At 38.6% G+C, this 27,580-nt stretch overlaps 1 protein-coding gene across 6 annotated transcripts in view; it reads right to left on the bottom strand.

The window, feature by feature from the left end:
• CDC42BPA (CDC42 binding protein kinase alpha) overlaps positions 1–27,580 on the bottom strand; it is a 341,599-nt gene that overhangs the window by 82,701 nt on the left and 231,318 nt on the right. For all 6 annotated transcript variants that reach the window (XM_064276784.1, XM_010591062.3, XM_010591060.3 and 3 more), the window contains one exon: positions 6,409–6,514. In XM_064276784.1, coding sequence (XP_064132854.1) covers positions 6,409–6,514 — 106 coding nt within the window. The remainder of the gene's footprint in view (positions 1–6,408; positions 6,515–27,580) is intronic.

Raw genomic sequence — 27,580 nt, 5'->3', positions numbered from 1 at the left:
TTTTTAGTATGCTTGGTGGAGCCCTGGTAGGGCAGTGATTAAGAGCTTGACTGCTAACTGAAAAGTCTGCAGTTCGAATCCACCAGCTACTCCTTGGAAACCCTAAGGGGTAGTTCTACTCTGTCCTACAGGGTCACTATGAGGCAAAGTCAACTAGATGGCAACGGTTTTTTTGGTACTATGCTTGGTAACTTTTCACTGCATGCCAGACATTGTGTATGAAAACTGTAGAGATAATGTGAGGCTCTGGATAATATCTTCATTTACTTTTACTGCTGGCAGGTAATAAGACTAAAGATAGACCAGGAATTGAACCGATTAGAGGCTGGGTTTCAGCTTTTGAGAGGGCTCGTCTCCTTCTGGTTCACCCTTATTTCTAGAAGGTAGCCTTTGAAGGGGTCCAGTTGGAAACGAATTGTTTACCAAGGATCCTGTACCTTGGCCTGCACTGAACTTCAGTTTTTATCTCTCCAGCTTTACAAAACTCTGCTCAGCTTCCCAGATTCTCAGCTACTATTTGTGTGTTAGCAAAATGAAAATATGGTACTGAACGTTGGGTGGCACTCTCTGCACTCCCTTTCTCTGCGGGATCTTGGTCATTAAAGTCTTGGCTGCCTAGTTATCTTGCCAATGCCTTCGCACAGATACATACTATAGGAAGTGTTCCTACAGTAATAACTAAAAAAAAAATCCAGCTTATAGTTCTTCTTAGTGATGATAAATTATTTGCATAGAATTTTAATCTGTTTCATGGCTACATTTTTTTTCTGGTAAGTAGTCTCCACCTGCCACTAGTTATTCCAATTCCTTTTTTCCATGTTTACAGAGATACTGGGCTAGCTTCTTTTTGATTACTGAACTTTGAAGGGGGTCAGCTATTAACAGAAGGTCTGTGGGGATTAGGGGCTGAAACCATGTTCCAAATCACGGGTTGGCAAACTTTTCCAATAAAGAATCAAACAGTAAATATTTCCAGCTTTGCAGGCCACATATGGTATCTATTGCATATTATTCTTGTTAAATAAACTTTTCATTACATATAAAGATAATTCTTAGTTTGTGGGCCATAAAAACATTTTGTGGGTCAGATGTGGCCAGAGGCTTTAGTTTGCTGACCTCCTAGTCTAAGATAACAGGACTTCTCCTAATGACCCAGGGCTTTCTTTCTTTTTTTTTGTGGTGTGTGTTTTTTAACCTTTACTTCTGGGTAGAGATAGGCAGTTGTGGCATAAGTCATAATGTGAAACTTTCTTTCTTTCCCTCTGCCATAAAAACTAGTTGCTTCATGTATATGGGATTTATCTGCAAATTCTCATTTCACTCTATCTCCAACCTCCTTGTCTTCTCAGAAGGAAATGGGGTCCAGAGAAACTGTCACTGTCAGCACACACCCTGCTCCTCCTATTGCAAACAAGGAATTTAAGTTTTGTACCTCATGGTGTGCCAGTCATCTCTGAACACATATTTTTATCAACTATTCTTATAATATCTTTACTGAGGAATAACTTAAATAACATAAAATAAACCCATTATAAGTGTATAGTTTAATGAGTTTATTACAGGTAGTCCCTGGGTCACAAACAAGATCTATTCCTGAGTGTGTCTTTAAGAATTGGTAGGTAAGCTGGAACCAGGTACATATGATTTCTATTTAACCTTACCTTAGTGCGAGACAAGGCTCTGAAGCCTTTTCAATGGCTTAAAAGCTGCACGTGCAGGAGTGAAGGTGACTGTAATGAACAATTTTTTTCGAATAGGGGCTGGTTCAATCGTTTCAAAGTGAGGGCTAATTACATAACATTGAAGGACAAGTATGAGTTTTCTGTAAGTTGGACATTCGTAACCCAGGGACTGCCTGTAAATTTAAACAGCTGTGCAATGATCATCACAATCCAGTGGTTTAGAGTACTTCCATTCCCAAGATATCTCCATGTCTATCTGCAGTTGATCCTGGTTCCCAGCCTGAATTCTAGGCATCATTGATCTGCTTCCTGTGTCAGTAGTTTTGCCTTTTCTAGAAATTTTATATCAGTGGAATAAAACAATATGTAGTCTTTTGTATCTGACTTCTTTTGCTTATAACAATATTACTGAGGCTCAATCACAGTGTTACATGTATCAGAAGTTCACTCCTTTTTATTGCTGAGTACTATTTCATGGATATAATATACTTTGTTCACCCATTCACCATTTGATAAACATTTGTATTGTTTCCAGTTATTATGAGTAATGATACTACAAACATTCCTATACAAGTCTTTAAAGGGAATATGTTTTCACTTCTGTTGGATAAATACCTAGGAGTAGAATTGCTGGGCTGTATGCTAAGTATATGCTTAACTTTTTGATTTCCAAACCATTTTCTAAAGTGGCTAGACCATTTTACTTTCCCACCAGCAGTGTATTAGCGTTCTAGTTCCTCCATATCCTTGCCATCAGTTGGTACAGTCACTCTTTTTTGATTATAGCCATTCTAGAGGGTGTATAGCAGTATCTCCTGTGGTGTTATTTGCGTTTTCTTAATGACTAATGATGTTGAGTATCTTTTCATGTGCTATTTTGTCATTCATGTATCTTCTTTGGTGAAGTATCTATTCAAAATTTTTGTCTACTTTTTCACTGAATTGTTTGCATTCAGTTTTATTACTGAGTTGTAAGAGTTCTTTATATATTCTGGATACAAATCCTTTATCATATGAATAATTTTCAAATATTTTCTTCCCATCTATGGCATGTCTTTTCATTTTCTTAATGTTGTCTTCAAATTTTGATGAAGTCCAATTTATCATTATTTTTCTCTCATGGATTGTGATTTTGTTATATTTCAAAATATTTGACTAACTCAAAGTCACAAACATATTTTCCTATCCTTAACTCTCATATTTCAGTTTATGATCCTGTTTTAGTTAATTTTTATACATGGTGTGAGGTAAGGCTCTAAATTCATTCTTTTTACACATGGATATCAAATTATTCTAGCACCATTCAGATTGAATTGCCTTGGCACTTTCGTTGAAACTCAACGGATCATAAATGTGAGAGCTTATTTTTAGATTCTGTATTCTGCTCCATTATGCCAACAGTACACTCTTTTTAATATTGTACATTTTAATATCAGGTAGTGTAAGTCCTCCTACTTTGCTTTTCTTTCCCAAAGGCTTTTTTGGCTATTATTGGTCCTTTGTATTCCCATATAAATTTAAGGGTAAGCTTGTCAATTTCAACAAAAAAGCCTACCAGAATTTTCACAGAGATTTCCCTAAATCTATAGATCAGTTTGGGGAGAATTGCTATCCTAACAATAGTGAGTCTTCTCATTCATGAACATGGTATATATCTCAATTTGTTTAGACATTCCTTAATCTCAGCAATACTTTGTAGCTGTGTTCCTCTGGTTAATTTTCAGAGCTATAGAATGGTTGTTTTTTTCATAAGATTCATCAACCTCTTCACACTACTATGGCGAGAAGTCTAACCGTAGCAGCTATTTTTGATGCAGTGTCTTCTCTCTGCTAACTCCTGCAATACATCGTTTTTTGATTACCACTGCTTTTGGCAGCCGTCCAACAAACTTATGGTTGAGTTTCAACTGGAGATTTGCAAGGAGAGGAAGGAAATGCAGACTTTGCACTACCATAGTACAGTAGTTACAAGTAATTTTAAATAGATTGCTTAATCTGCTTAGTTAAAAAAAAGAAAAAAGTTAACCTTTGCATTATCATTGAATGAAAGTATGGATTCCAGAGCAAGACTACCTGTGTTTAAATCTTATTTTACCACTTCCTAGTTCTGGGATTTAGGAAAGTAGCTTGATCCTTCTTTGTCTCAGTTTCCTCATCGATAAAATAGGAAGCATAAAAGGATATACCTCATAAAGTTATTATGAGAATTAAATGAACAGTATAAAGTACCATAGAAGAAAACCTGCATATGGTGAATTCTACCTAAATGTTAATTAATTTTCAATGTTTGTGAATGAGAAGGTTTTACTCTTTGCACTTTGACATGTCTGACTTACAATAATTACAAGACTACACAGGAATGTAAAAAATGCTCATAACATTTTAAATGAAAAGGCAGATTACTAAATGGAATGTATACGTGACTGCAATTATACAGACAAAATCTGGAAGGGAACATTTAAAATAAAAATAGTTGTACTGTCATGTTGAGATTATGGGTAACTTTCATGTTTAATATTTCCACATTTTTTTAAATGTAGCTTTTCATTTATCTTTTAATGAAAAGCAGAGCTTTGAAAATACCAACTTTTTTTTCTACTTTAATTTTTAATCTTGTGGTTTAAAAATACGAATACAAGATATCTATTAGTTATATAAACACAACTTTTAAAATTAATCTAGCAGTTGATTTTTGGCTTCTATATCTGCAGATTTGTTGAGAAGGAATCCAGTCTTCTTCAAGCTAGTCCCCAAAGGAAAGTTATGTGGCAATGGCAAATGCATTCTTTCAGTATCCCTCTTGGGAAAAATACCCAATTTAAACCAAACCAGAAAGAGACAGTGAAAATATGCAGTGAGGTGGACTAAGTGTTAAGCACAGAGAGAAGCAAAACCTAAACTACAAGATATAGCAAAAATAGAGAAGTAAAAATTGTATAGAAGCAGCAGAAATACAGAAGAGGTTCAAATGGAATCAGAGATCCAGGTCCTTCCTTATCTCTCCAGGAATACATATTTCCTTGTAATCATTTGCCATTAAAGGTCTGCCTACCATATGAATTTGTTCTCAACATTCTACTTATACTCTATCGTACCTTTCAACTTAGTAAGAAAATGTTTTGTTTTATAAACTCAGGAGTCAGGCTTTTATCTTTATCCTTCAGGCATCATCAGACTACAAGGAGCCTTCACTATGTATAGCAGACCTAAGTAAGTCTCTTCCTTACGGATGCATTAGATCTCAACACAATTTTAATCAAAAGAACATTTAAAAAAAAAATCCTCTCTAAAAACATATTTTAAACTCAGCAGGACCATGAAGTAATAATGATATTAAAACAAAAGTAGAATATAAGATTTGATCTACGTTCAATCTGATTATTTCCCAATACAATTTTTATCAAACTATAAATTTTTTACTGGGTAATTCGCTTAGTAACTCTACATAAAGAGGCCTTATACAATTTAATATTATTATTTTCATTACAAGGTGAAACTCTTGATTTAACAGAATTTTAAAACTGTCTTGTAGATAAAAATTATATTTAATTTTATAGCCATTAGTTCAAATACACAAAATAATTATGTGAACTAGTTGGATAAAGTTGAAATATTGTCAGTTTTATTTTAGTGGAAATAACTAAGAGCTACTTTTCAAAGTATATACACTTAATGGTTTTAAAAAATCCATTTATAATACTTATTATTCAGCCACTTTCCATAATTCTTATGTATATTAGCTTCATAAATCTTTACAAAATGAACTATTAGTGTTCTTTCTAAAGTAGTTTTCAGCCAAACAAGAAAAGTAATTTCTTAAGTTGTTAGAAAACAAAGTAAGTCACAGGAAAGTAATGAGGGAAATAGATATACAGAACACAATGGAAAATAGAGTTTTTTGCAGAATATGGGAACTATTTTATAACTAGTCATGGTCCTTCAAGCTATTAATGGAATAACTAATAATTAAACATAATACTTTTATTGGAGGAAAATTCTGAAAATCATTATAAAACACAATTATCCAACTCTGCTTATTTAACTGTAAATAGAATCATTAAAACTTCTGGTTAATACTAGGATTTTTACAGCTGTATGTTAAGAATTGGCACAAGAAATGCACAACAATGGCAGTTTGAAAAATCTGATACTAAATGGAAAAAAATTCCATTAAGTATTTGAAAATTTGTTCATAAATCTGGCTAATTCTAAATTCAATCTCCTTTTAATTCAAGCTATAGAGTTTAGGTAGAGTTGGTTTCTTTGGATTCTCAAATACCAATTGTCAAAAAATCAATGGTATCGTTTCTAGCTATTAGCAGTTCTCCATGGTGAGTATGTATCCCAGATGCCATAATTTCACCAAGTTTGCCTGCTCTTGCCAAGGGCCAGCCATTTGAATTCTGAAGTTTTGCTGAACTTAGCAAGCCATGAGAGAATAAGTGGTGAGCATGAGAGAAAAGAGTCAAAAAGAGAATAGATGAAAAGTAAAATAAAGAATAGAGGTCCCACAAAATAAAAAATGGGACAAAGAATAAGATAAGCAAAGCTCTCTCTCCAGAAGACTTCTGTCACAGATTGGTATAACAAAAAATTTCCTGTGCCATACAAGTAATCTTAGTAAGGAGAATTATTAAACCAAAAATGCATACCAAATATAAAATTATACCCATAATTCCTATCACAGCATATGCTCAATTTATATAAATGAGATTGAATTACTCACCTTATCAAGTTCACTTGTTAGCTTTTTATTTTCTTCAGTTAATAACACTTTTTCTCGTTCATACTGCTGCTTGAACTCATTTTCAAATTCTTCCCTTTCGCTTTGACTAACAAAATTCAAAACATAAAAGGAAAATAAATAATTGAATTAAAGTCAACTGAACACTTGAAAGAAATCATTTTTGCAACAGCTATCATGTTAATAGATAGGGACCCTGATGGTGCAAGAGTTAAGTGCTCAGCTGATAACTGAAAGGTCGGCAGTTTGAATCCTCCCAGCAACTCTGCACAAGAAAGACCTGGCAATCTGCTTCCATAAAGATTACAGCCAAGAAAACACTATGGGGCAGTTCTACTCTGTCACATGCGTTCCGACCAATCAGAATTGACTCGACAGAACCCAACAAAAACAATAGATACATATTAAATTGAACTCCCGGAGCATTAGGCACATAGAATACAGAATAATAGGGGGCTAGCTGGAAACCCTGGTGGCGTAGTGGTTAAGTGCTACGGCTGATAACCAAAGGGTCGGCCGTTCAAATCCGCCAGGCGCTCTTTGGAAACTCTATGCGGCAGTTCCACTCTGTCCTATAGGGTCGCTATGAGTCGGAATCGACTTGACGGCACTGGGTTTGTTTTTTTTTTTGGTTTAGCCAGCATTATGCAATGACAGGCCTGATGGAAACACTTTCCACGATGTTTGTGTATGCTACTGCTGCTTTGTTCATTCTTCGATTTATTGAATGCCTATTATATGCCAAGGAATTGTTCTAGGCCCTAAGGACAGGCTCTGCTCTCATGGAACATACATTCCAGTGGATGAAGACAAGCAAAGAAAGTGAGTAAATGGACAAATTTCTGATGATAAGTTCTAAAAAGAAAGTGAAATATGGCACTGTCATAGATATAATCTGGGAGAAGGTGGCTACATTATATTGTATACTCAGAGAAGGTTTCCTCAAAGTTAATGAAATAAGCTACTAAAATGAAAATAATAATTGCCATCTGCTTCATGTTCATTATGTCTTATCTAAAGACAAATTAATCTGAGACCAAGTTAGGTACTTTTCTTTATATATTTGCAGCACAATATTCTTAAAAAATACGAAGTTTTAGGCCCTTATTTAAGATTGGGCTAGACTCATTTCCTATTATCTTAATTAAGAAAGGTTACTATTCCAAACTTTTTGTTCATAATTATAAATTAGTTTATACCTGAATTTAAATGTTTAAAATATTTTATTTTGAAAACATTTCAATTTTATAGAAAGTTTGCAAGAATATTATAAAGAATTCCTGTAACCAATTACCCACTGCTGTCAAGTCGATTCTGACTCATAACAATCCTATAGGACAGAGTAGAACTGCCCCATAGAGTTTTCAAGAAGCTTCTGGGGGATTTGAACTGCTGACCTCTTGGTTAGCAGCCATAGCACTTAACCACTACGCCACCAGGGTTTCCTGTATCCAATGAAGATTTCCTAATTGTTAACATTTCACTATATTTGCTCCATCACCCTCTCTCTCTGTGTACCTATTACCAATGGTCTTTTTCTGAACGACTGAGAACAAGCTGCAGATAATATGTCCAATTACTCCTAAATACCCCAATCTGTTTAGGGTCACTATGAGTTGGAATCGACTCCACAGCAACTTTTTTTTTTTTTGTACTTCTTAGAGTCAAGGACACTCCAACAAAACCAGTATGCAACCCTCGAAATTACAAAAATTGACATCGATAGAACACTACCATACAAATCCATGGACCCAATTCAAGTTTTGCCAACTAGCCCAACAATGTCTTCTTTTCTTTTCTAGTCCAGGATCCAGTCCGGAAACATGAGCCGCATTTAGTAGACATGTCTCTCCAATTTTCTTTGGTCTAGAATAGTTCCTCAGTCTTCTTTACCTCTCATGTTCTTGGCAGTTTTAAAGAGTACAGGCCTTTTACTATGCAGGGTGACCACCAATCTGCATCCATCTGATGTTTACTACTAGAATCACACAATACATTCTTGGCTGGAATACCAGAGAAATTATGCTATGTTCTTCTCAGTGCATCACATCAGGAGACACATGATAGTGACCTGTACAACACTGACCAAATCTCTTAGGCTAAGACATGGATGTGATTGGGAATGAGTGGAGTCCTGAGACACAGTATGGGCACCTTTGGGTAGAAACAGATGAGGCTGCGAACTTGGACACTCATATTCCACTGAACTTTCCTTGCAGCCTCATCCTGGAGTAGTTGCCTCAAAAGGGGGATGCTAATTATCCTCAACACCTCCCCCAGTACCTGTCATTATCTCCAGGTATATAATAAGAGTTAAGATCCCGGCACTGGCCAGATATAGAAGTGAAGGAGAAGTGAAGGAGTTGTAGGATCTTTCTGATTTGTATTAGAGAGAATATAGGCAGCATATAGGAATGAGTTCTAAAGGTTTAGGCTAAGGGGGATTAAATAAAAGATTAGATACTGATAAATTTATCACATGGGTGCATTCACTGGGGATTTGTGATTTCATGTGTTGTGTTTAAATACTGAGATGTAATTTTTCACCACTAGGCTGGTTAGCTGAAGCTTGGAACCAACAGTGGCCTACAATCTATAGCCCTGAAATGCCAGAACCTACCTGGCATAGAGTAGAGGAAAGAGCCCACTGGCTCAGAGAGATGCGAATGTTGGAGTGGATCTATTATGTGCAACCTGCTCAACCATCCCCTAATCATACTCTCAGGAACACCTGGAAAACACTTTTCACCTAGGCATTAATAAATGTATTAGTGAAAGAGAATACTAGCATGCTTGAAAAGCACTGTGATAGCTGTCCTGTGAGTCTGGAGCTGGTGGTGGAAAATGATTCAATGGAATTGGGTTCCCTGATTTTATTGAAAATAATGGTGTCCAAATGGGTGTGATGGTTGAGGTTGTGTGTCAACTTGGCTGGGGCATGATTCTCAATGGTTTGGCTGTTATGTAATGATGTAATCACCCTCCATTTTGTGATCTGATGTAGTCATCCCCCATTTTGTGAACTGATGTGAGCAGCTAATCAGTTGAAAAGGAGTTTCCTTGGGGGTATGGCCTGCACATAAAATATATGGATGAGAGTTCGCTCTCTCTGGATCCTGCATTGACTCATCATCCTCTGACCTCTGGTTCTTGGGATGTGAGCCAGCGCAGCCTGTTGCCTGACCTGCAGAACTTGGGTTTCACCAGCTCCTGCAACTCTGTGAGCCACCAGCCTTCTGCCTGACCTGAAGATTTTGGGTTTGTCAGCTCCTGCAACCACATGAGTCAGGAGAAGCCTCCAGCCTGATGCCTGATCCATGGATTTAAGACTTGCCAGCTTCCACAACTGCATGAGTCATTTCCTTGAGATAAATCTCTCTCTCTAGTTTTCACTGGTTTTGCTCCTCTAGAGAACCCAGCCTAAGACAGTGGGTGTTGTGCCATCCGTATCATTCTGAGAAATCACTTATAATTGTTCCAAATCCCAATCTTTCCTCTTAAAACTAAAAATCACACTCATTTTTTACACACTCATTTGTTTTTAATTAATAGATTTGTCTGCTAAATAACACCTACTTTGTTTTTCATTTGAATATATGAGGAAGACATCTGTAACTTGCAAACTTCCTGATTATACTCACCTTATTTGAATATGTATAAAACCCAAAAACCAGTGCTGTTGAGTCGATTCCGACTCATAGCGACCCTACATATTCTAGAAAATTTGGGAAAAGGAAGACATTAGGGAAAGAGGAGGATATATGGACCACAAAAAGATTCTTTATGCTCAGCTCTAATATGTATAGAAAATTCTCAATTAAATTTTCAATGGTTCTCTCTATACTTTCAGCCCTCCCCTCCCTCTCTTTCTCCCTATCCCCTTCTTTCTTTCTACACATACATACATACCAAATTTAATATTATAAAATTTATTTAAAATTATGGTAGGGGGGGCAGGACTGATATATCCTTAAAGATAAACACAGTTCTAACAGACTTATAAAAAACCTCCTAAGGAAGCTAGGGGAAGCAGTTTTTGCAGGCTATGTTGTCATATAGCCAAAGAGGCTTATATTTATAGCAGTTTGATGGAGGATATAAAAGCAAATGAAATTCAGTGTGGATCAGGGTGGGGTAATTTTATATACGATTGCTTTTAAGTCAACAGAGAGGATAATTAATGGATGATTCTAAAAGTGCAATCTTAAAAATCCTTTACACCATTAGGTTATTGAAGAAACTAATTAAATTCAAGAAAACTAAACCATTCTCTTTCCAAGCAAATGTGTCACTTTGCTTATTATCTATAGTCAACAGGTGAAATTTAGCTATGTTTAAGAATCTTCCCTGATACAGACGCAAGTTTAAAAACAAATAACAACAACAAAAAAAAATTAAAAAGAAGCCTTCTTTCAGAAAAAATATATACATAAACTCTCTTGGATGCTATAAAAATTGAGCAAAATTTCTATGTTAAACCATTCTTGCTTTTTCCTATTAGCATTAAATAAGCTTAAATCTCTCCAATTTTAAAACGAAAACAAAGTCTCCCCTAAACCCTATGTTCCACTTCATTTGCCACTTTTCTTTACCTCCCATTCACTGATAAGTATCTTGTAATCTGGAGGAGTTTGCTGTCTCCACTTCCTCATTGCTACATTGTTCCTCACCACCCCAATATCTGGCTTCTCCCTCCACCACTGCAACAAAAACTGCTCTCACAAAAATCACAACTGATCCACTTCTTATTACATCCAGTCTGCTGGCTACCTTTGACAATGTAGTCCATTCCCTCCCTTTTGAAATGCTATCTTTCCTTGGCTTCGGTGACACTACACTCTCCTGATTTTCAGCCAACGTCTCTGACTTCTTCTCAGCTGCCTTGTGAACTCTTCTTCTATCCTTCTCTTGCATGTCAATGCTCCTCGGTGTTCTGCCTCATCTGCTCATCTCTTCTCTACACACTCTAAGGCATCTCATCTACTACACTAACTGGTTTCAGTTGTTAGCTTTTATGCTGATGACCTTTGAATCTACATCCGAAACTCTGCTGGGCTTCAAACTGTGACTTGATACCTCCACAAGGATGTCTCAAATTCAACATGTCCAACTCAACAGGAGAGCTCAACATGTGAACAAATCCCCACCATTCTATCTACTTTCATCTGTATGTAGGCTGTGCCCAAACACTCTACTTTCTCATCTGTACTATATGTAAAAAATGTAGGATTGGAGAAAGCACCTGTGTAAGTACATTGCTCCAGCAATTCTCTCCACTTTTTCCTGGATTATCTATTGGATGATTCTAACCAATTACAAGCATGTTGCTCTTTCTCCCATTAAAAAAAAAAAAAAAAGGCAAAAAGAAGCTCCTTTTACCATTAATTTCTCCTCTAACTACTACCCCATGTCGCTGCTTGCCTTTACAATAAACCACTCCAAATAGTAGTAGTTTTGTCTATGCTGTCTGTCTGCAATTGCTCTTCTACAATTTTCCCTTGATCCTACTCTAGGGTGTTTGATCCAACTCTTCCACTGAAATTTCTCTTCTCAAGGTCACCATGACACTCATATCACTAAACTCTGTGGCCGGTATTTAGTCCTCATCTTAGTTGATTCAGACTTCACCTTATTTGACATATCAGATTTGATATACCTTCTTCACTTGGCTTTCAAAACACCATATTTATCTGGTTTTCCTCCTTACTGTTCTTGCTGCTCCTTCTCTATCTGCTTTGCTAGTTATTCCAAACTGCCCAACTTCTAAAGACTGGACCTCTTTGCTACCTATACACATTCATTAAGTGATATACTCTCACAGCTTTACATATCAGGTGAGAGGTAAATATTCCCAGGGTTTTATTTCCAGCCTCTAAAAATCTAGGCTTGTCTAAAAGAACTGCCTACTTGATATCTCCAATCAGATGTGTAATGTTGTTGTTAGGTACCGTCAAGCCAGTTCCAACTCATAGTGACCCTGTGTACAACAGAACGAAACACTGCCCGGTCCCTATGCCATCCTCATGATCGTTATGCTTAAGCGAACTGTTGCAGCCACTACGCCAATCCGTCTTGGTGAGGGTCTTCCTCTTTTTTGATGACCCTCTACTTTACTAAGCATGATGTCCTTCTTCAGGGACTGATCCCTCCTGATAACATGTACAAAGTATGTACAAGATGAATGTCTCAGTTATCTAGTGCTGCTATAACAGAAATACCACAAGTGGATGGCTTTAACAAAGAGAAATTTATTTCCTCATAGTACCGCAGGATAGAAGTCCAAATTCAGGGCGTCAGCTCCAGGGGATGGCTTTCTCTCTCTGTCTGCTCTGGAGGAAGATTCCTTGTCCTCAAAATTCCCCTGGTGGAGGAGCTTCTCAGGCACAGGGACCTCAGGTCCAAAGGACACGCTCTGCTCCCAGTGCTGCTTTCTTGCTGGTATGAGGTCCCCAACTCTCTGCTTGCTTCCCTTTCATCTCTTACGAGATAAAAAGGTGGTGCAGGCCACACCCCAAGGAAACTGTCTTTACATTGGATCATGGAGGTGATCTGAGTAAGGGTGGTGTTACAATCGCACCCTAATCCTCTTAACATAAAATTACAATCACAAAATACTGGGAATCATGGCCTAACAAAGTTAATACACACATTTTGGGGGGGACATAATTCAATTCATGACAACGAAGTCTCGCCATCCTCACTTTTAAAAAAAAAATTTTATTGTATTCTAAGTGAAAGTTAACAAATCAAGTCAGTCTCTCACACAAAAACTTACATACACCTTGCTACATGCTCTGAATTGCTCTTCCCCTAATGAGACAGCCCGCGCTCTACCACCACTCTTTCTTTTCGTGTCCATTTCGCCAGCTTCTAATCCCCTCTACCCTCCAGGCAGGAGATATCAACATAGTCTCAAGTGTCCACCGGATGCAAGAAGCTCACTCCTTACCAGCACCCCTCTCCACCCCATTGTCCAGTCCAATCCCTGTCTGAAGAGTTGGCTTTGGGAATGGTTCCTGTCCTGGGCCAACAGAACGTCTGGGGGCTGTGACCACCAGGGTCCTTCTAGTCTCAGTCAGACCATTAAGTCTGGTTTTTTTATGAGAATTTGGGGTCTGCATCCCACTGCTCTCCTGCTTCCTCAGGGGTTCTCTGTTGTGTTCCCTGTCAGGGCAGTCATCGGTTGTAGCCAGGCTCCATCTAGTTCTTCTGGTCTCAGGCTGATGTAGTCTCTGGTTTATATGCCCCTTTCTGTCTCTTGGGCTCGTAATTACCTTGTGTCTTTGGTGTTCTTCATTCTCCTTTGGTGCAGGTGGGTTGAGACCAATTGATGCATCTTAGACGGTTACCTGCTAGCGTTTAAGACCCCAGATGCCACTCTCCAAAGTGGGATGCAGAATGTTTTCTTAATAGATTTTATTATGCCAACTGACTTAGATGTCCCCTGAAACCACGGTCCCCAAAACCCTGCCCCTGCTACGCTGGCCTTCGAAGCATTCAGTTCATTCAGGAAACTTCTTTGCTTTTGGTTTAGTCCTGTTGTGCTGACCTTGCCTGTATTGGGTGTTGCCTTTCCCTTCACCTAAAGTAGTTCTTATCTACTATCTAGCGAATACCCCTTTCCCACTCTCCTTCCCTCCTCACTCTCGTAACCATCAAAGAATATTTTCTTCTCTGTTTGAACTATTTCTCTAGTTCTTATAATAGTGGTCTTATACAATATTTTTCCTTTTGCAACTGACTGATTTCACTCAGCGTAATGCCTTCCAGGTTCCTCCATGTTATAAAATATTTCACAGGTTCATCACTGTTCTTTATTGATGCGTAGTATTCCATTGTGTGAATATGCCATCATTTATTTATCCATTCATCCACTGATGGGCACCTTGGTTGCTTCCATCTTTTTGCTATTGTAAACAGTGCTGCAATGAACATGGGTGTGTATATATCTGTTCGTGTAAAGGCTCTTATTTCTCTAGGATATATTCCAAGGAGTGGGATTTCTGGATCCTATGGTAGTTCTATTTCTAGCTTTTTAAGAAAGCGCCAAATCAATTTCCAAAGTGGTTGTACCATTTTACATTCCCACCAGCACTGTATAAGTGTCCCAATCTCTCCACGGCCTCTCCAACATTTATTGTTTTGTGTTTTTTGGATTAATGGCAGACTTGTTGGAGTGAGATGGAATCTCATTGTCGTTTTGATTTCCTTTTCTCTAATGGCTTATGATCACGAGCATTTCTTCATGTATCTGTTACCTATCTGAACGTCTTCTTTAGTGAAGTGTCTGTTCATATCTTTTGCCCATCTTTTAATTGGGTTATTTGTCTTTTTGCAGTTGAGTTTTTGCAGTATCATGTAGATTTTAGAGATCAGGCACTGATCAGAAATGTCATAGCTAAAAACTTTTTCCCAGTCTGTAGGTAATCTTTTTACTCTTTTGGTGATGTCTTTGGATGAGCATAGGTGTTTGGTTTTTAGGAGCTCCCAGTTATCTAGTTTTTCTTCTGCATTCTTTATAATGTTTTATATACTGTTTATGCCATGTTTTAGGGCTCCTAACATTGTCCCTATTTTTTCTTCCATGATCTTTGATCCGTTTTGAGCTCGTTTTTGTGCATGTGTGCATGGTCTTGTTTCATCTTTTTGCAGATGGCTATCCAGTTATGCCAGCACCATTTGTTAAAAAGACTGTCTTTTCCCCATTTAACTGCTTTGGGGCCTTTGTCAAATATCAACTGCTCACATGTGGATGGATTTATGCCTGGATTCTCAATTCTGTCCCATTGGTCTATGTATCTGTTGTTGTACCAGTACCAGGCTGTTTTGACTACTCTGGTGGTATAATAGGTTCTAAAACCAGGTAGAGTGAGGCCTCCCACTTTGTTCTTCTTTTTCAGTAATGCTTTACTTATCCAGGGCCTTTTGCCCTTCCATATGAAGCTGGTGATTTGTTTCTCCATCTCATTAAAAAATGTCATTGGAATTTGGATTGGAATTGTATTACATCTACAGATCGCTTTTGGTAGAATGGACATTTTTATAATGTTAAGTGTTCCTATCCATTAGCAAGGCATGTTTTTCCACTTACGTAGGTCTCTTTTGGTTTCTTCAAGAAGTGTTTTGTAGTTTTGTTTGTGTAAGTCTTTTACATCTCCGGTAAGATTTATTCCTAAGTATTTTATCTTCTTGGGGGCTTCTGTAAATGATATTGATTTGGTGGTTTCCTCTTCAATGTTCTTTTTGTTGGTGTAGAGGAATCCAACTGATTTTTGTATGTTTATGCCATCATCACTTCTAATGAGCATTCTGGCTGTACTTCTTTGAAGACAGATTTGTTTGTTCTTCTGGCAATCCATAGTATATTCAATATTCTTCACCAACAGCACAATTCAAAGGAATCAATTCATCTTTGGTCTTCCTTATTCATTGTCAAGCTTTCACATGCAAATGAGGCGACTGAAAACACCACGGCTTGGGTTGAGCGACCTTAGTCCTTAAAGTGACATCTTTGTTTTTCAATACTTTTAAGAGATCTTTTGCAGCAGTTGTGCCCAATGCAACACATCGTTTGATTTCCCGACTGCTGCTTCCAAGGACATTGACTGTGGATCCAAGTAAAATGAAATCCTTGACAACTTCAGTATTTTCTCTGTTTATTATCACTTTGCTTATTAATATAATTGTGAGGGTTTTTGTTTTTTTATGTTGAGGTGTAATTCATACTGAACACTGTGATCTTTGACCTTTATCAGTAAGTGCTTCAAGTCCTCTTCACTTTCAGCAGGCAAGGTTATGTCATGTCCATATCGCAGGTCGTTAATCAGTCATCCTCCAATCCTGATGCCACGTTCTTCTTCATACAGTCCAGCTTCTTGGATTATTTGCTCAGCATACAGACTGAATAAGTATGGTGAAAGGATACAACCCTGACACACACCTTTCCTGATTTTAAACCCCAAAATATCCCCTTGTTCTGTTTGAACAACTGCTTCTTGATCTATGTACAGGTTCTTCATAAGCACAATCAAGTGTTCCCCTTCTTCGTAATGTTATCCATAATTTGTTGTGATCCACATAGTTGAATACCTTAGCATAGTCAATAAAACACAGGTAAACATCTTTGTGGTTTTCCCCGCTCTCATCCACGATCTATCTGACATCAGCAGTGATAACCCTTGTCCCATGTCCTCTTCTGAATCCAGCTTGAATTTCTGGCACTTCCCTGTCGACGTACTGCTGCAGCCACTTTTGAATGATCTTCAGCAAAATTTTACTTGTTTGTGATATTAATGATATTTTTCAATAATTTCTGCAATCTGTTAAATCACCTTTCTTTGGAACGGGTACAAATATGGATCTCGTCTAGCTCGCTGGCCAGGAAGCTATCTTCAAAATTTTTTTGCATAGACAAGTGAGCACTTCTAGTGCTACATGCAATCGTTGAAACATCTCAACTGGTATTCCGTCAACTCCTGGAGCCTTGTTTTTCACCAATGCTTTCAGTGCAGTTTGGACCTCTTCCTTCAGTACCATTGGTTCTTGATCATATGCTACCTCCTGAAATAACTGAACATTGACCAATTCTTTTTGGTACAGTGACTCTGTGTACTCCTATCTTCTTTTGATGCTTCCTGTATCATTTAATATTTTCCCTGTAGAATTCTTCAATATTGCCAACTTGAGGCTTGAATTTTTTCTTCAGTTCTTCCAGCTTGAGAAATGCGGTGTGTGTTCTTCCCATTTGGTTTTCTATATGCAGGTCCTTGCGTACTTCATTATAATACTTGTCTTCTTGAGCTGCTCTTTGAAATCTTCTGTTTGGCCCTTTTACTTCATCGTTTCTTCCTTTCATTTTAGCTACTTGATGTTCAAGACCAAGTTTCAGATTCTCCTCTGACATCCATTTTGGTCTTTTCTTTCTTTCCTATCTTTTTTTTTTTTTTATTAACTTTTATTAAGCTTCAAGTGAACGTTTACAAATCCAATCAGTCTGTCACATATAAGTTTACATATATCTCACTCCCTACTCCCACTTGCTCTCCCCCTCTTGAGTCAGCCCTTTCAGTCTCTCCTTTCGTGACAATTTTGCCAGCTTCCCTCTCTCTCTATCCTCCCATCCCCCCTCCAGACAAGAGTTGCCAAGACAATCTCAAGTGTCCACCTGATATAATTAGCTCACTCTTCATCAGCGTCTCTCTCCCACCCGCTGACCAGTCCCTTTCATGCCTGATGAGTTGTCTTCGGGGATGGTTCCTGTCCTGTGCCAACAGAAGGTCTGGGGACCATGGCCGCTGAGATTCCTCTAGTCTCAGTCAGACCATTAAGTTTGGTCTTTTTATGAGAATTTGGGGTCTGTATCCCACTGATCTCCTGCTCCCTCAGGGGTCCTCTGCTGTGCTCCCTGTCAGGGCAGTCATCGATTGTGGCCGGGCACCAACTAGTTCTTCTGGTCTCAGGATGATGTAGGTCTCTGGTTCATGTGGCCCTTTCTGTCTCTTGGGCTCTTAGTTGTCGTGTGGCCTTGGTGTTCTTCATTCTCCTTTGATCCAGGTGGGTTGAGAACAACTGAGGCATCTTAGATGGCCGCTTGTTAGCATTTAAGACCCCAGACGCCACATTTCAAAGTGGGATGCAGAATGATTTCATAATAGAATTATATTGCCAATTGACTTAGAAGTCCCCGCAAACCATGTGCCCCAGACCCCCGCACTTGCTCTGCTGACCTTTGAAGCATTCATTTTATCCCGGAAACTTCTCTGCTTTTGGTCCAGTCCAATTGAGCTGACCTTCCATGTATTGAGTGTTGTCTTTCTCTTCACCTAAAGCAGTTCTTATCTACTGATTAATCAATAAAAAACCCTCTCCCACCCTCCCTCCCTCCCCGCCTCGTAACCACAAAAGTATGTGTTCTTCTCAGGTTTACTATTTCTCAAGATCTTATAATAGTGGTCTTATACAATATTTGTCCTTTTGCCTCTAATTTCGCTCAGCATAATGCCTTCCAGGTTCCTCCATGTTATGAAATGTTTCAGAGATTCGTCACTGTTCTTTATCGATGCGTAGTATTCCATTGTGTGAATATACCACAATTTATTTACCCATTCATCCGTAGATGGACACCTTGGTTGCTTCCAGCTTTTTGCTATTGTAAACAGAGCTGCAATAAACATGGGTGTGCATATATCTGTTTGTATGAAGGCTCTTGTATCTCTAGGGTATATTCCTAGGAGTGGGATTTCTGGGTTGTATGGTAGTTCTATTTCTAACTGTTTAAGATAACGCCAGATAGATTTCCAAAGTGGTTGTACCATTTTACATTCCCACCAGCAGTGTATAAGAGTTCCAATCTCTCCGCAGCCTCTCCAACATTTATTATTTTGTGTTTTTTGGATTAATGCCAGCCTTGCTGGTGTGAGATGGAATCTCATCGTAGTTTTAATTTGCATTTCTCTAATGGCTAATGATCGAGAGCATTTTCTCATGTATCTGTTGGCTGCCTGAATATCTTCTTTAGTGAAATGTGTGTTCATATCCTTTGCCCACTTTTTGATCGGGTTGTTTGTCTTTTTGTAGTTGAGTTTTGACAGAATCATGTAGATTTTAGAGATCAGGCGCTGGTCGGAGATGTCATAGCTGAAAATTCTTTCCCAGTCTGTAGGTGGTCTTTTTACTCTTTTGGTGAAGTCTTTAGATGAGCATAGGTGTTTGATTTTTAGGAGCTCCCAGTTATCGGGTTTCTCTTCATCATTTTTGGTAATGTTTTGTATTCTGTTTATGCCTTGTATTAGGGCTCCTAGGGTTGTTTCAATTTTTTCTTCCATGATCTTTATCATTTTAGTCTTTATGTTTAGGTCTTTGATCCATTTGGAGTTAGTTTTTGTGCATGGTGTAAGGTATGGGTCCTGTTTCATTTTTTTGCAAATGGATATCCAGTTATGCCAGCACCATTTGTTAAAAAGGCTGTCTTTTCCCCAATTAATTGACACTAGTCCTTTGTCAAATATCAGCTGCTCATACGTGGATGGATCTATGTCTGGGTTCTCAATTCTGTTCCATTGGTCTATGTGCCTGTTGTTGTACCAGTACCAGGCTGTTTTGACTACTGTGGCTGTATAATAGGTTCTGAAATCAGGTAGAGTGAGGCCTCCCACTTTCTTCTTCTTTTTCAGTAGTGCTTTTTTTTGCTTATCCGGGGCTACTTTCCCTTCCATATGAAATTGGTGATTTGTTTCTCTATCCCCTTAAAATATGACATTGGAATTTGGATCGGAAGTGCGTTAAATGTATAGATGGCTTTTGGTAGAATAGACATTTTTACTATGTTAAGTCTTCCTATCCATGAGCAAGGTATGTTTTTCCACTTAAGTATGTCCTTTTGAATTTCTTGTAGTAGAGCTTTGTAGTTTTCTTTGTATAGGTCTTTTACATCCTTGGTAAGATTTATTCCTAAGTATCTTATCTTCTTGGGGGCTACTGGGAATGGTATTGATTTGGTTATTTCCTCTTCGGTGTTCTTTTTGTTGATGTAGAGGAATCCAAGTGATTTTTGTATGTTTACTTTATAACCTGAGTCTCTGCCAAACTCTTCTATTAGTTTCAGTAGTTTTCTGGAGGATTCCTTAGGGTTTTCTGTGTATATAATCATGTCATCTGCAAATAGTGATAACTTTACTTCTTCCTTGCCAATCCGGATACCTTTTATTTCTTTGTCTAGCCTAATTGCCCTGGCTAGGACTTCCAGTACGATGTTGAATAAGAGCGGTGATAAAGGGCATCCTTGTCTGGTTCCTGTTCTCAAGGGAAATGCTTTCAGGTTCTCTCCATTTATAGTGATATTGGCTGATGGCTTTGCATAGATGCCCTTTATTATGTTGAGGAATTTTCCTTCAATTCCTATTTTGGTAAGAGTTTTTATCAAAAATGGGTGTTGGACTTTGTCAAATACCTTTTCTGCATCAATTGATAAGATCATGTGGTTTTTGTCTTTTGTTTTATTTATGTGATGGATTACATTAATGGTTTTTCTGATATTAAACCAGCCTTGCATACCTGGTATAAATCCCACTTGATCAGGGTGCATTATTTTTTTGATGTGTTGTTGGATTCTATTGGCTAGAATTTTGTTGAGGATTTTTGCATCTATGTTCATGAGGGATATAGGTCTATAATTTTCTTTTTTTGTAATGTCTTTACCTGGTTTTGGTATCAGGGAGATGGTGGCTTCATAGAATGAGTTGGGTAGTATTCCGTCTTTTTCTATGCTTTGAAATACCTTCAATAGTAATGGTGTTAACTCTTCTCTGAAGGTTTGGTAGAACTCTGCAGTGAAGCCGTCCGGGCCAGGGCTTTTTTTTGTTGGGAGTTTTTTGATTACCGTTTCAATCTCTTTTTTTGTTATGGGTCTATTTAGTTGTTCTACTTCTGAATGTGTTAGTTTAGGTAGGTAGTGTTTTTCCAGGAATTCATCCCTTTCTTCTAGGTTTTCAAATTTGTTAGAGTACAATTTTTCATAATAATCTGAAATGATTCTTTTAATTTCATTTGGTTCTGTTGTGATGTGGTCCTTCTCGTTTCTTATTCGGGTTATTTGTTTCCTTTCCTGTATTTCTTTAGTCAGTCTAGCCAATGGTTTATCAATTTTGTTATTTTTTTCAAAGAACCAGCTTTTGGCTTTGCTAATTCTTCCAATTGTTTTTCTGTTCTCTAATTCATTTAGTTCAGCTCTAATTTTTATTATTTGTTTTCTTCTGGTGCCTGATGGATTCTTTTGTTGCTCACTTTCTATTTGTTCAAGTTGTAGGGACAGTTCTCTGATTTTGGCTCTTTCTTCTTTTTGTATGTGTGCATTTATTGATATAAATTGGCCTCTGAGCACTGCTTTTGCTGTGTCCCAGAGGTTTTGATAGGAAGTATTTTCATTCTCGTTGCTTTCTATGAATTTCCTTATTCCCTCCTTGATGTCTTCTATAACCCAGTCTTTTTTCAGGAGGGTATTGTTCATTTTCCAAGTATTTGATTTCTTTTCCCTTGTTTTTCTGTTATTGATCTCTAGTTTTATTGCCTTGTGGTCTGAGAAGATGCTTTGTAATATTTCGATGTTTTGGACTCTGCAAAGGTTTATTTTATGACCTAATATGTGGTCTGTTCTAGAGAATGTTCCATGTGCGCTAGAAAAAAAAGTATATTTTGCAGCAGTTGGGTGGAGAGTTCTGTATAAGTCAATGAGGTCAAGTTGGTTGATTGTTGTAATTAGATCTTCCGTGTCTCTATTGAGCTTCTTACTGGATGTCCTGTCCTTCTCCAAAAGTGGTGTGTTGAAGTCGCCTACTATACTTGTGGAGGTATCTATCTCACTTTTCAATTCTGTTAAAATTTGATTTATGTATCTTGCAGCCCTGTCATTGGGTGCATAAATATTTAATATGGTTATGTCTTCCTGATCAATTGTCCCTTTTATCATTATATAGAGTCCTTCTTTATCCTTTGTGGTGGATTTAAGTCTAAAGTCTATTTTGTCAGAAATTAATATTGCTACTCCTCTTCTTTTTTGCTTATTGTTTGCTTGATATACTTTTTTCCATCCTTTGAGTTTTAGTTTGTTTGTGTCTCTAAGTCTAAGGTGTGTCTCTTGTACGCAGCATATAGATGGATCGTGTTTCTTTATCCAGCCCGAGACTCTCTGTCTCTTTATTGGTGCATTTAGTCCATTTACATTCAGCGTAATTATAGATAAATAAGTTTTTAGTGCTGTCATTTTGATGCCTTTTTATGTGTGTTGTTGACAATTTCATTTTTCCACATACTTTTTTGTGCTGAGGCGTTTTTCTTAGTAAATTGTGAGATCCTCATTTTCATAGTGTTTGACTTTATGTTAGTTGAGTTGTTAACGTTTTTCTTGGCTTTTATCTTGAGTTATAGAGTTGTTATACCTTTTCGTGGTTACCTTATTATTTACCCCTATTTTTCTAAGTAAAAACCTAACTTGTATTGTTCTATATCGCCTTGTATCACTCTCCGTATGGCAGTTCAATGCCTCCTGTATTTAGTCCCTCTTTTTTATTATGTGATCTTTTACCTATTGACTTCCATGATTCCGTTATGTGTATTTTTTTTAATTAATCTTAATTTGTTTGTTTTTGTGATTTCCCTATTTGAGTTGATATCAGGACGTTCTGTTTTGTGACCTTGTGTTGTGCTGATATCTGATATTATTGGTTCTCTGACCAAACAATATCCTTTAGTATTTCTTGTAGCTTTGGTTTGGTTTTTGCAAATTCTCTAAACTTGTGTTTATCTGTAAATATCTTAATTTCACCTTCGTATTTCAGAGAGAGTTTTGCTGGATATATGATCCTTGGCTGGCAGTTTTTCTCCTTCAGTGTTCTGTATATGTCGTCCCATTCCCTTCTTGCCTGCATGGTTTCTTCTGAGTAGTCTGAACTGATTCTTATTGATTCTCCCTTGAAGGAAACCTTTCTTTTCTCCCTGGCTGCTTTTAAAATTTTCTGTTCATCTTTGGTTTTGGTGAGTTTGATGATAATATGTCTTGGTGTTTTTCTTTTTGGATCAATCTTAAATGGGGTTCGATGAGCATCTTGGAGAGATATCCTTTCGTCTTTCATGATGTCAGGGAAGTTTTGTGTCAGGAGTTCTTCAACTATTTTCTCTGTGTTTTCTGTCCCCCCTCCCTGTTCTGGGACTCCAATCACCCGCAGGTTATCCTTCTTGATAGAGTCCCACATGATTCTTAGGGTTTCTTCATGTTTTTTAATTCTTTTATCTGATTTTTTTTCAGCTATGTTGGTGTTGATTCCCTGGTCCTCCAGATGTCCCAGTCTGCATTCTAATTGCTCGAGTCTGCTCCTCTGACTTCCTATTGCGTTGTCTAATTCTGTAATTTTATTGTTAATCTTTTGGATTTCTACATGTTGTCTCTCTATGGATTCTTGCAACTTATTAATTTTTCCACTATGTTCTTGAATAATCTTTTTGAGTTCTTCAACAGTTTTATCGGTGTGTTCCTTGGCTTTTTCTGCAGTTATCCTAATTTCATTTGTGATATCTTTAAGCATTCTGTAAATTAGTTTTTTATATTCTGTATCTGATAATTCCAGGATTGTATCTTCATTTGGGAAAGATTTTGATTCTTTTGTTTGGGGGGCTGGAGAAGCTGTCATGGTCTGCTTCTTTAAGTGGTTTGATATGGATTTTTGTCTCCGAGCCATCACCGGGAAACTAGTTTTTCCAGAAAATCCGTTAAAAAAAAAAATGCAGTCAGATCCCTATCAGAGTTCTCCCTCTGGCTCAGGCTATTTGGATGTTAATGAAGCCGCCTGGGGAGGATGGGGGAGGGAACAGAGAGATAGGAGAGTAGCACCTCAGAATATAGCCAGAGTTGCTTGTCTTGCTTGGAATGACTATTATATCTGAGATTCCCGCGGGGCGCGTCGCCTATGTCTGCTGGCTGTGTGGAGATTGCCCCCGGGGGGTCTGGTCCGCTGGAGTCACGGTCAGATCCTCCACTTCCAGCCCCACGCCCAGCATCAAGGCTCCGCTACTGGGACGGTGCACTCTCGACTCCAAAATCAGTCGCTGCCTCTGGGGACTTCTCGTCCCTCCAGCCGCGTGGCCGTGCCGCCCCCGCGAACCAGTTGGGCCCTCTCCCGAGGTTAGTTCAGATGGGTGGAGCAGCTCCCCGTGCTTGTGCCATGACCGAGTGTCCCGGCTGGGACGCTGTTCTCCCCACTCCAAGACCAGTCGCTGCCTCCTGGGGACTTCTCCTACCGGCTGCGTCCCACGCCACCCGCGCAACCCGGCTGGGCCCCTTCCCGGGGTTAGTTCAGAGGGGTGGAGCAGCTCTCCGTGTTAATGCCGTACCTGCGTCCAGTCCAAATCCCGGCGGGACGGTTCCCTGGCTGGGACGCTGCTCTCCCTGTTCCAAGACCAGTCACTGCCTCCCGGGGACTTCTCCTACCAGCTGCGTCCCACGCCACCTGAGGAACCGGCTGGTCCCCCTCCCGGGGTTAGTTCAGGGGGGTGGAGCAGCTCTCCGTGCTTGTGCCATACCTGACTGGTACGCTGGCTCCAGGCTCTGAAAAGAATCGCTGCTTCCCCGTATTAGTTCGTTCTCCTTCTCTAAATCTGTGTTTGTTGTTCAGGGTTCGTAGATTGTTATGTATGTGATCGATTCACTTGTTTTTCCGTGTCTTTGTTGTAAGAGGGATCCAAGGTAGTGTCTGCCTAGTCCGCCATCTTGGCTCCGCCTCTCTATCCTATCTTTTTAATGACCTCTTGCTTGCTTTATGCCACTGATGTCATTCCACAACTCGTCTGGTCTTAGATTATTAGTGTTCAACGTGTCAAATTTATTTTTGAGATGGTCTCTAAATTCAGGTGGGATATACTCAAGGTCATACTTTGGCTCTTGTGGACATGTTCTGATTTTCTTCAACTTCAACATATACTTGCATATGAACAACTGATGGTCTGTTCCACGATCGGCCCCTGGCCTAGTTCTGACTGATGATATTGAGCTTCTCCATTATCTCTTTCTGGAGATGTAGTCAATTTGATTCTTGTGTATTCTATCCGGTAAGGTCCACGTGTATAGCTGCCATTTACATTGGGGAATAAAGGTACTTGAAATGAAGAAGTCATTGGTCTTGCAAAATTCTATCATGCGATTTCCAGCACCATTTCTATCACGAAGGCCATATTTTCCAATTACCAATTCTTCTTGTTTCCAACTTTTGCATTCCAAGTGCCTGTAATCACCAATGCATTCTGATTGCATGTTTGATCAATTTTGGACTGCAGAAGTTGGTAAAAATATTCAATTTCTTCATTTTTGGCCTTAGTGGTTGGTGTGTAAATTTGAATAATAGTTGTATTAACTGGTTTTCCTTGTAGACATATGGATATTATCCTATCACTGACAGCTTCGTACTTCAGGATAGATCTTGAAAGGTTCTTTTTGATGATGAACGCAACACCATTCCTGTACAATTTGTCGTTCCCAGCATAGTGGACCATATGATTGTCTGATTCAAAACGGCCAATACCAGTCCATTCCAGCTCACTAATGCCTAGGATATTGATGTTTATGTATTCTATTTCATTTTTGACAACTTCCAATTTTCCTAGATTCGTACTTCATACACTCCAGGTTCCAATTATTAGTGGATGTTTGCAGCTGTTTCTTCTCATTTTGAGTCGTGCCACATCAGCAAATGAGGGTCCCGAAAGCTTGACTTCATTAATGCCGTTAAGGTGGATTCTACTTTGAGGAGGCAGCTCTTTTCCAGTCAACTTTTGAGTGCCTTCCAACCTGAAGGGCTCAGCTTCCAGCACAGTATAAGACAATGTTCCACTGCTATTCATAAGGTTTTCACGGGCTAGTTTTTTTCAGAAGTAGACTGCCAGGTCCTTCATCCTAGTCTGTCTTAGTCTGGAAGCTCAGTTGGAACTTATCCACCATGGGTGACTCTGCTGGTATTTGGATCCCAGTGGAATAGCTTCCGGCATCACAGGAACATGCAAGCCCCCACAGTACAACAAATTGACAGACATGAGGGGAGATGTTTAATAGATGTCCCAAAATTGTCTGCAGTCTTCTTCTCTAAGGGGTAATTATATTCTCCCAATTGCTCAGGCCAAAACCTTATTATTACCCTTGATTATTCCCTCTCTCTCTCACCCTACATCCAGCTCATAAGCAAATCACATTATCTTTATCTTAAAAAAAATATTAGAATTCGAACATTTCTTATTACTTCTTCTATCATCACCCTAGGCCCAAGCCACCACTGTCTTTTGCCTGGATTATTATAATACCCTTCTAAGTGGTCTCACTGCTTTTGCTCTCACCCTAAATCAGACTATTCTCAACTTAGTAGTCAGAGTAATCCTGTAAAACATAAGTCAGTACTCATCACTTTTCTGTTCAAAACCCTGCAATATTTCCTTCCAATGGTTTTACTCAGTAAATGCCTGTGAGTTAGATGACTCTTACTTATAAAGCCATATCTGATCTGGCCTCTGTTACCTCTCTGAGTCATCTCTTACTGTTCTCCCTCCTTAGCTCAGCTTCAGCCACAAGAGCCTCCTTATTATTTTTTGAACAGACTTGTTGTTCTCCATGTGAAGTACTCTTCCTATACATCTGTATAGACAGCCACCTCACCTCCTTTAGTCTTTACTGAGAAGTCAGTCACCTTCTTGGCATAATTTACCCTGGCTCTTCTATTACAATTCAACACCTGCCCCCATGCTTCATTAGCCATTTCCTGTTTATTTTTTGTTTTTGGCACTTATCATTTTCTAACATATTTTATCCTTTACTTATTTTTTATTCTTTCACCATAACTGAAGAAAAGCCCCATAAAGACAGGGAAGTTTTGCCTATTTGTTCACTGCAATATTCCCAGTGCCTATAACAGGCCCTGGCATATAGGCTCTAAAAATTTTTTCTTGAACAAATAAATGTACCAAACTGAACAAACTCGGGCTTCCAATACCCAATGTAAGTTCAGAATGACAATAACATACGTTCAGTTGCCTGAATTATAGAAACCTGAGTATCACTAATAATTTCTCCTGCTCCCTCATTTCTCCCATCTGGTCATTATGTCCTCTATATTCTGTCATCTCAGTAAACCAAAAACCCATTGTCATCGAGTCAATTCCAAACCTTAGCAACGCTGCAAGACAGAGCAGAATTGCTCCATAGAGTTTCCAAATTTCTTTATGAAAGCAGGCTGCCACATCTTTCATAAATCAAGCGGCTGGTGGGTACAAACTGCCAACCCTTCAGTTAGCAGCCGAATGCCTTAACCATTGTGCCACCAGGGCTCCTGTCTTCCCTGTAGATCTCTTGAATCCATCCACCTCTCTATCTTCCCTACTGCTATTTGGGTTCTACACACCTCATCTCTCACAGCTGGACTCCTATCTCCTGTCTGCTCCTTAAAATCCATTCTCTACACAGGAGTAAGAGTGAACCTTTACAAATATAATCATGTCAATGTCTTCAGGATAAAGTCCAAATTCCTTACACTCCTTTGTGATCTTGACTCTATTTTCCTTTCCAGACTAATTTCTCTCCACTTCCATCTTACATTTTATGCTTCAAGCAAAGTGAACAGCTTTCATT

This window comes from Loxodonta africana, chromosome 25 (genome assembly GCF_030014295.1).
Source record: "Loxodonta africana isolate mLoxAfr1 chromosome 25, mLoxAfr1.hap2, whole genome shotgun sequence".
NCBI lineage: Eukaryota > Metazoa > Chordata > Mammalia > Proboscidea > Elephantidae > Loxodonta > Loxodonta africana.
The sequence above is the reverse complement of the archived record's forward strand: the minus strand, read 5'-3'. Positions and strand labels throughout refer to the sequence as shown.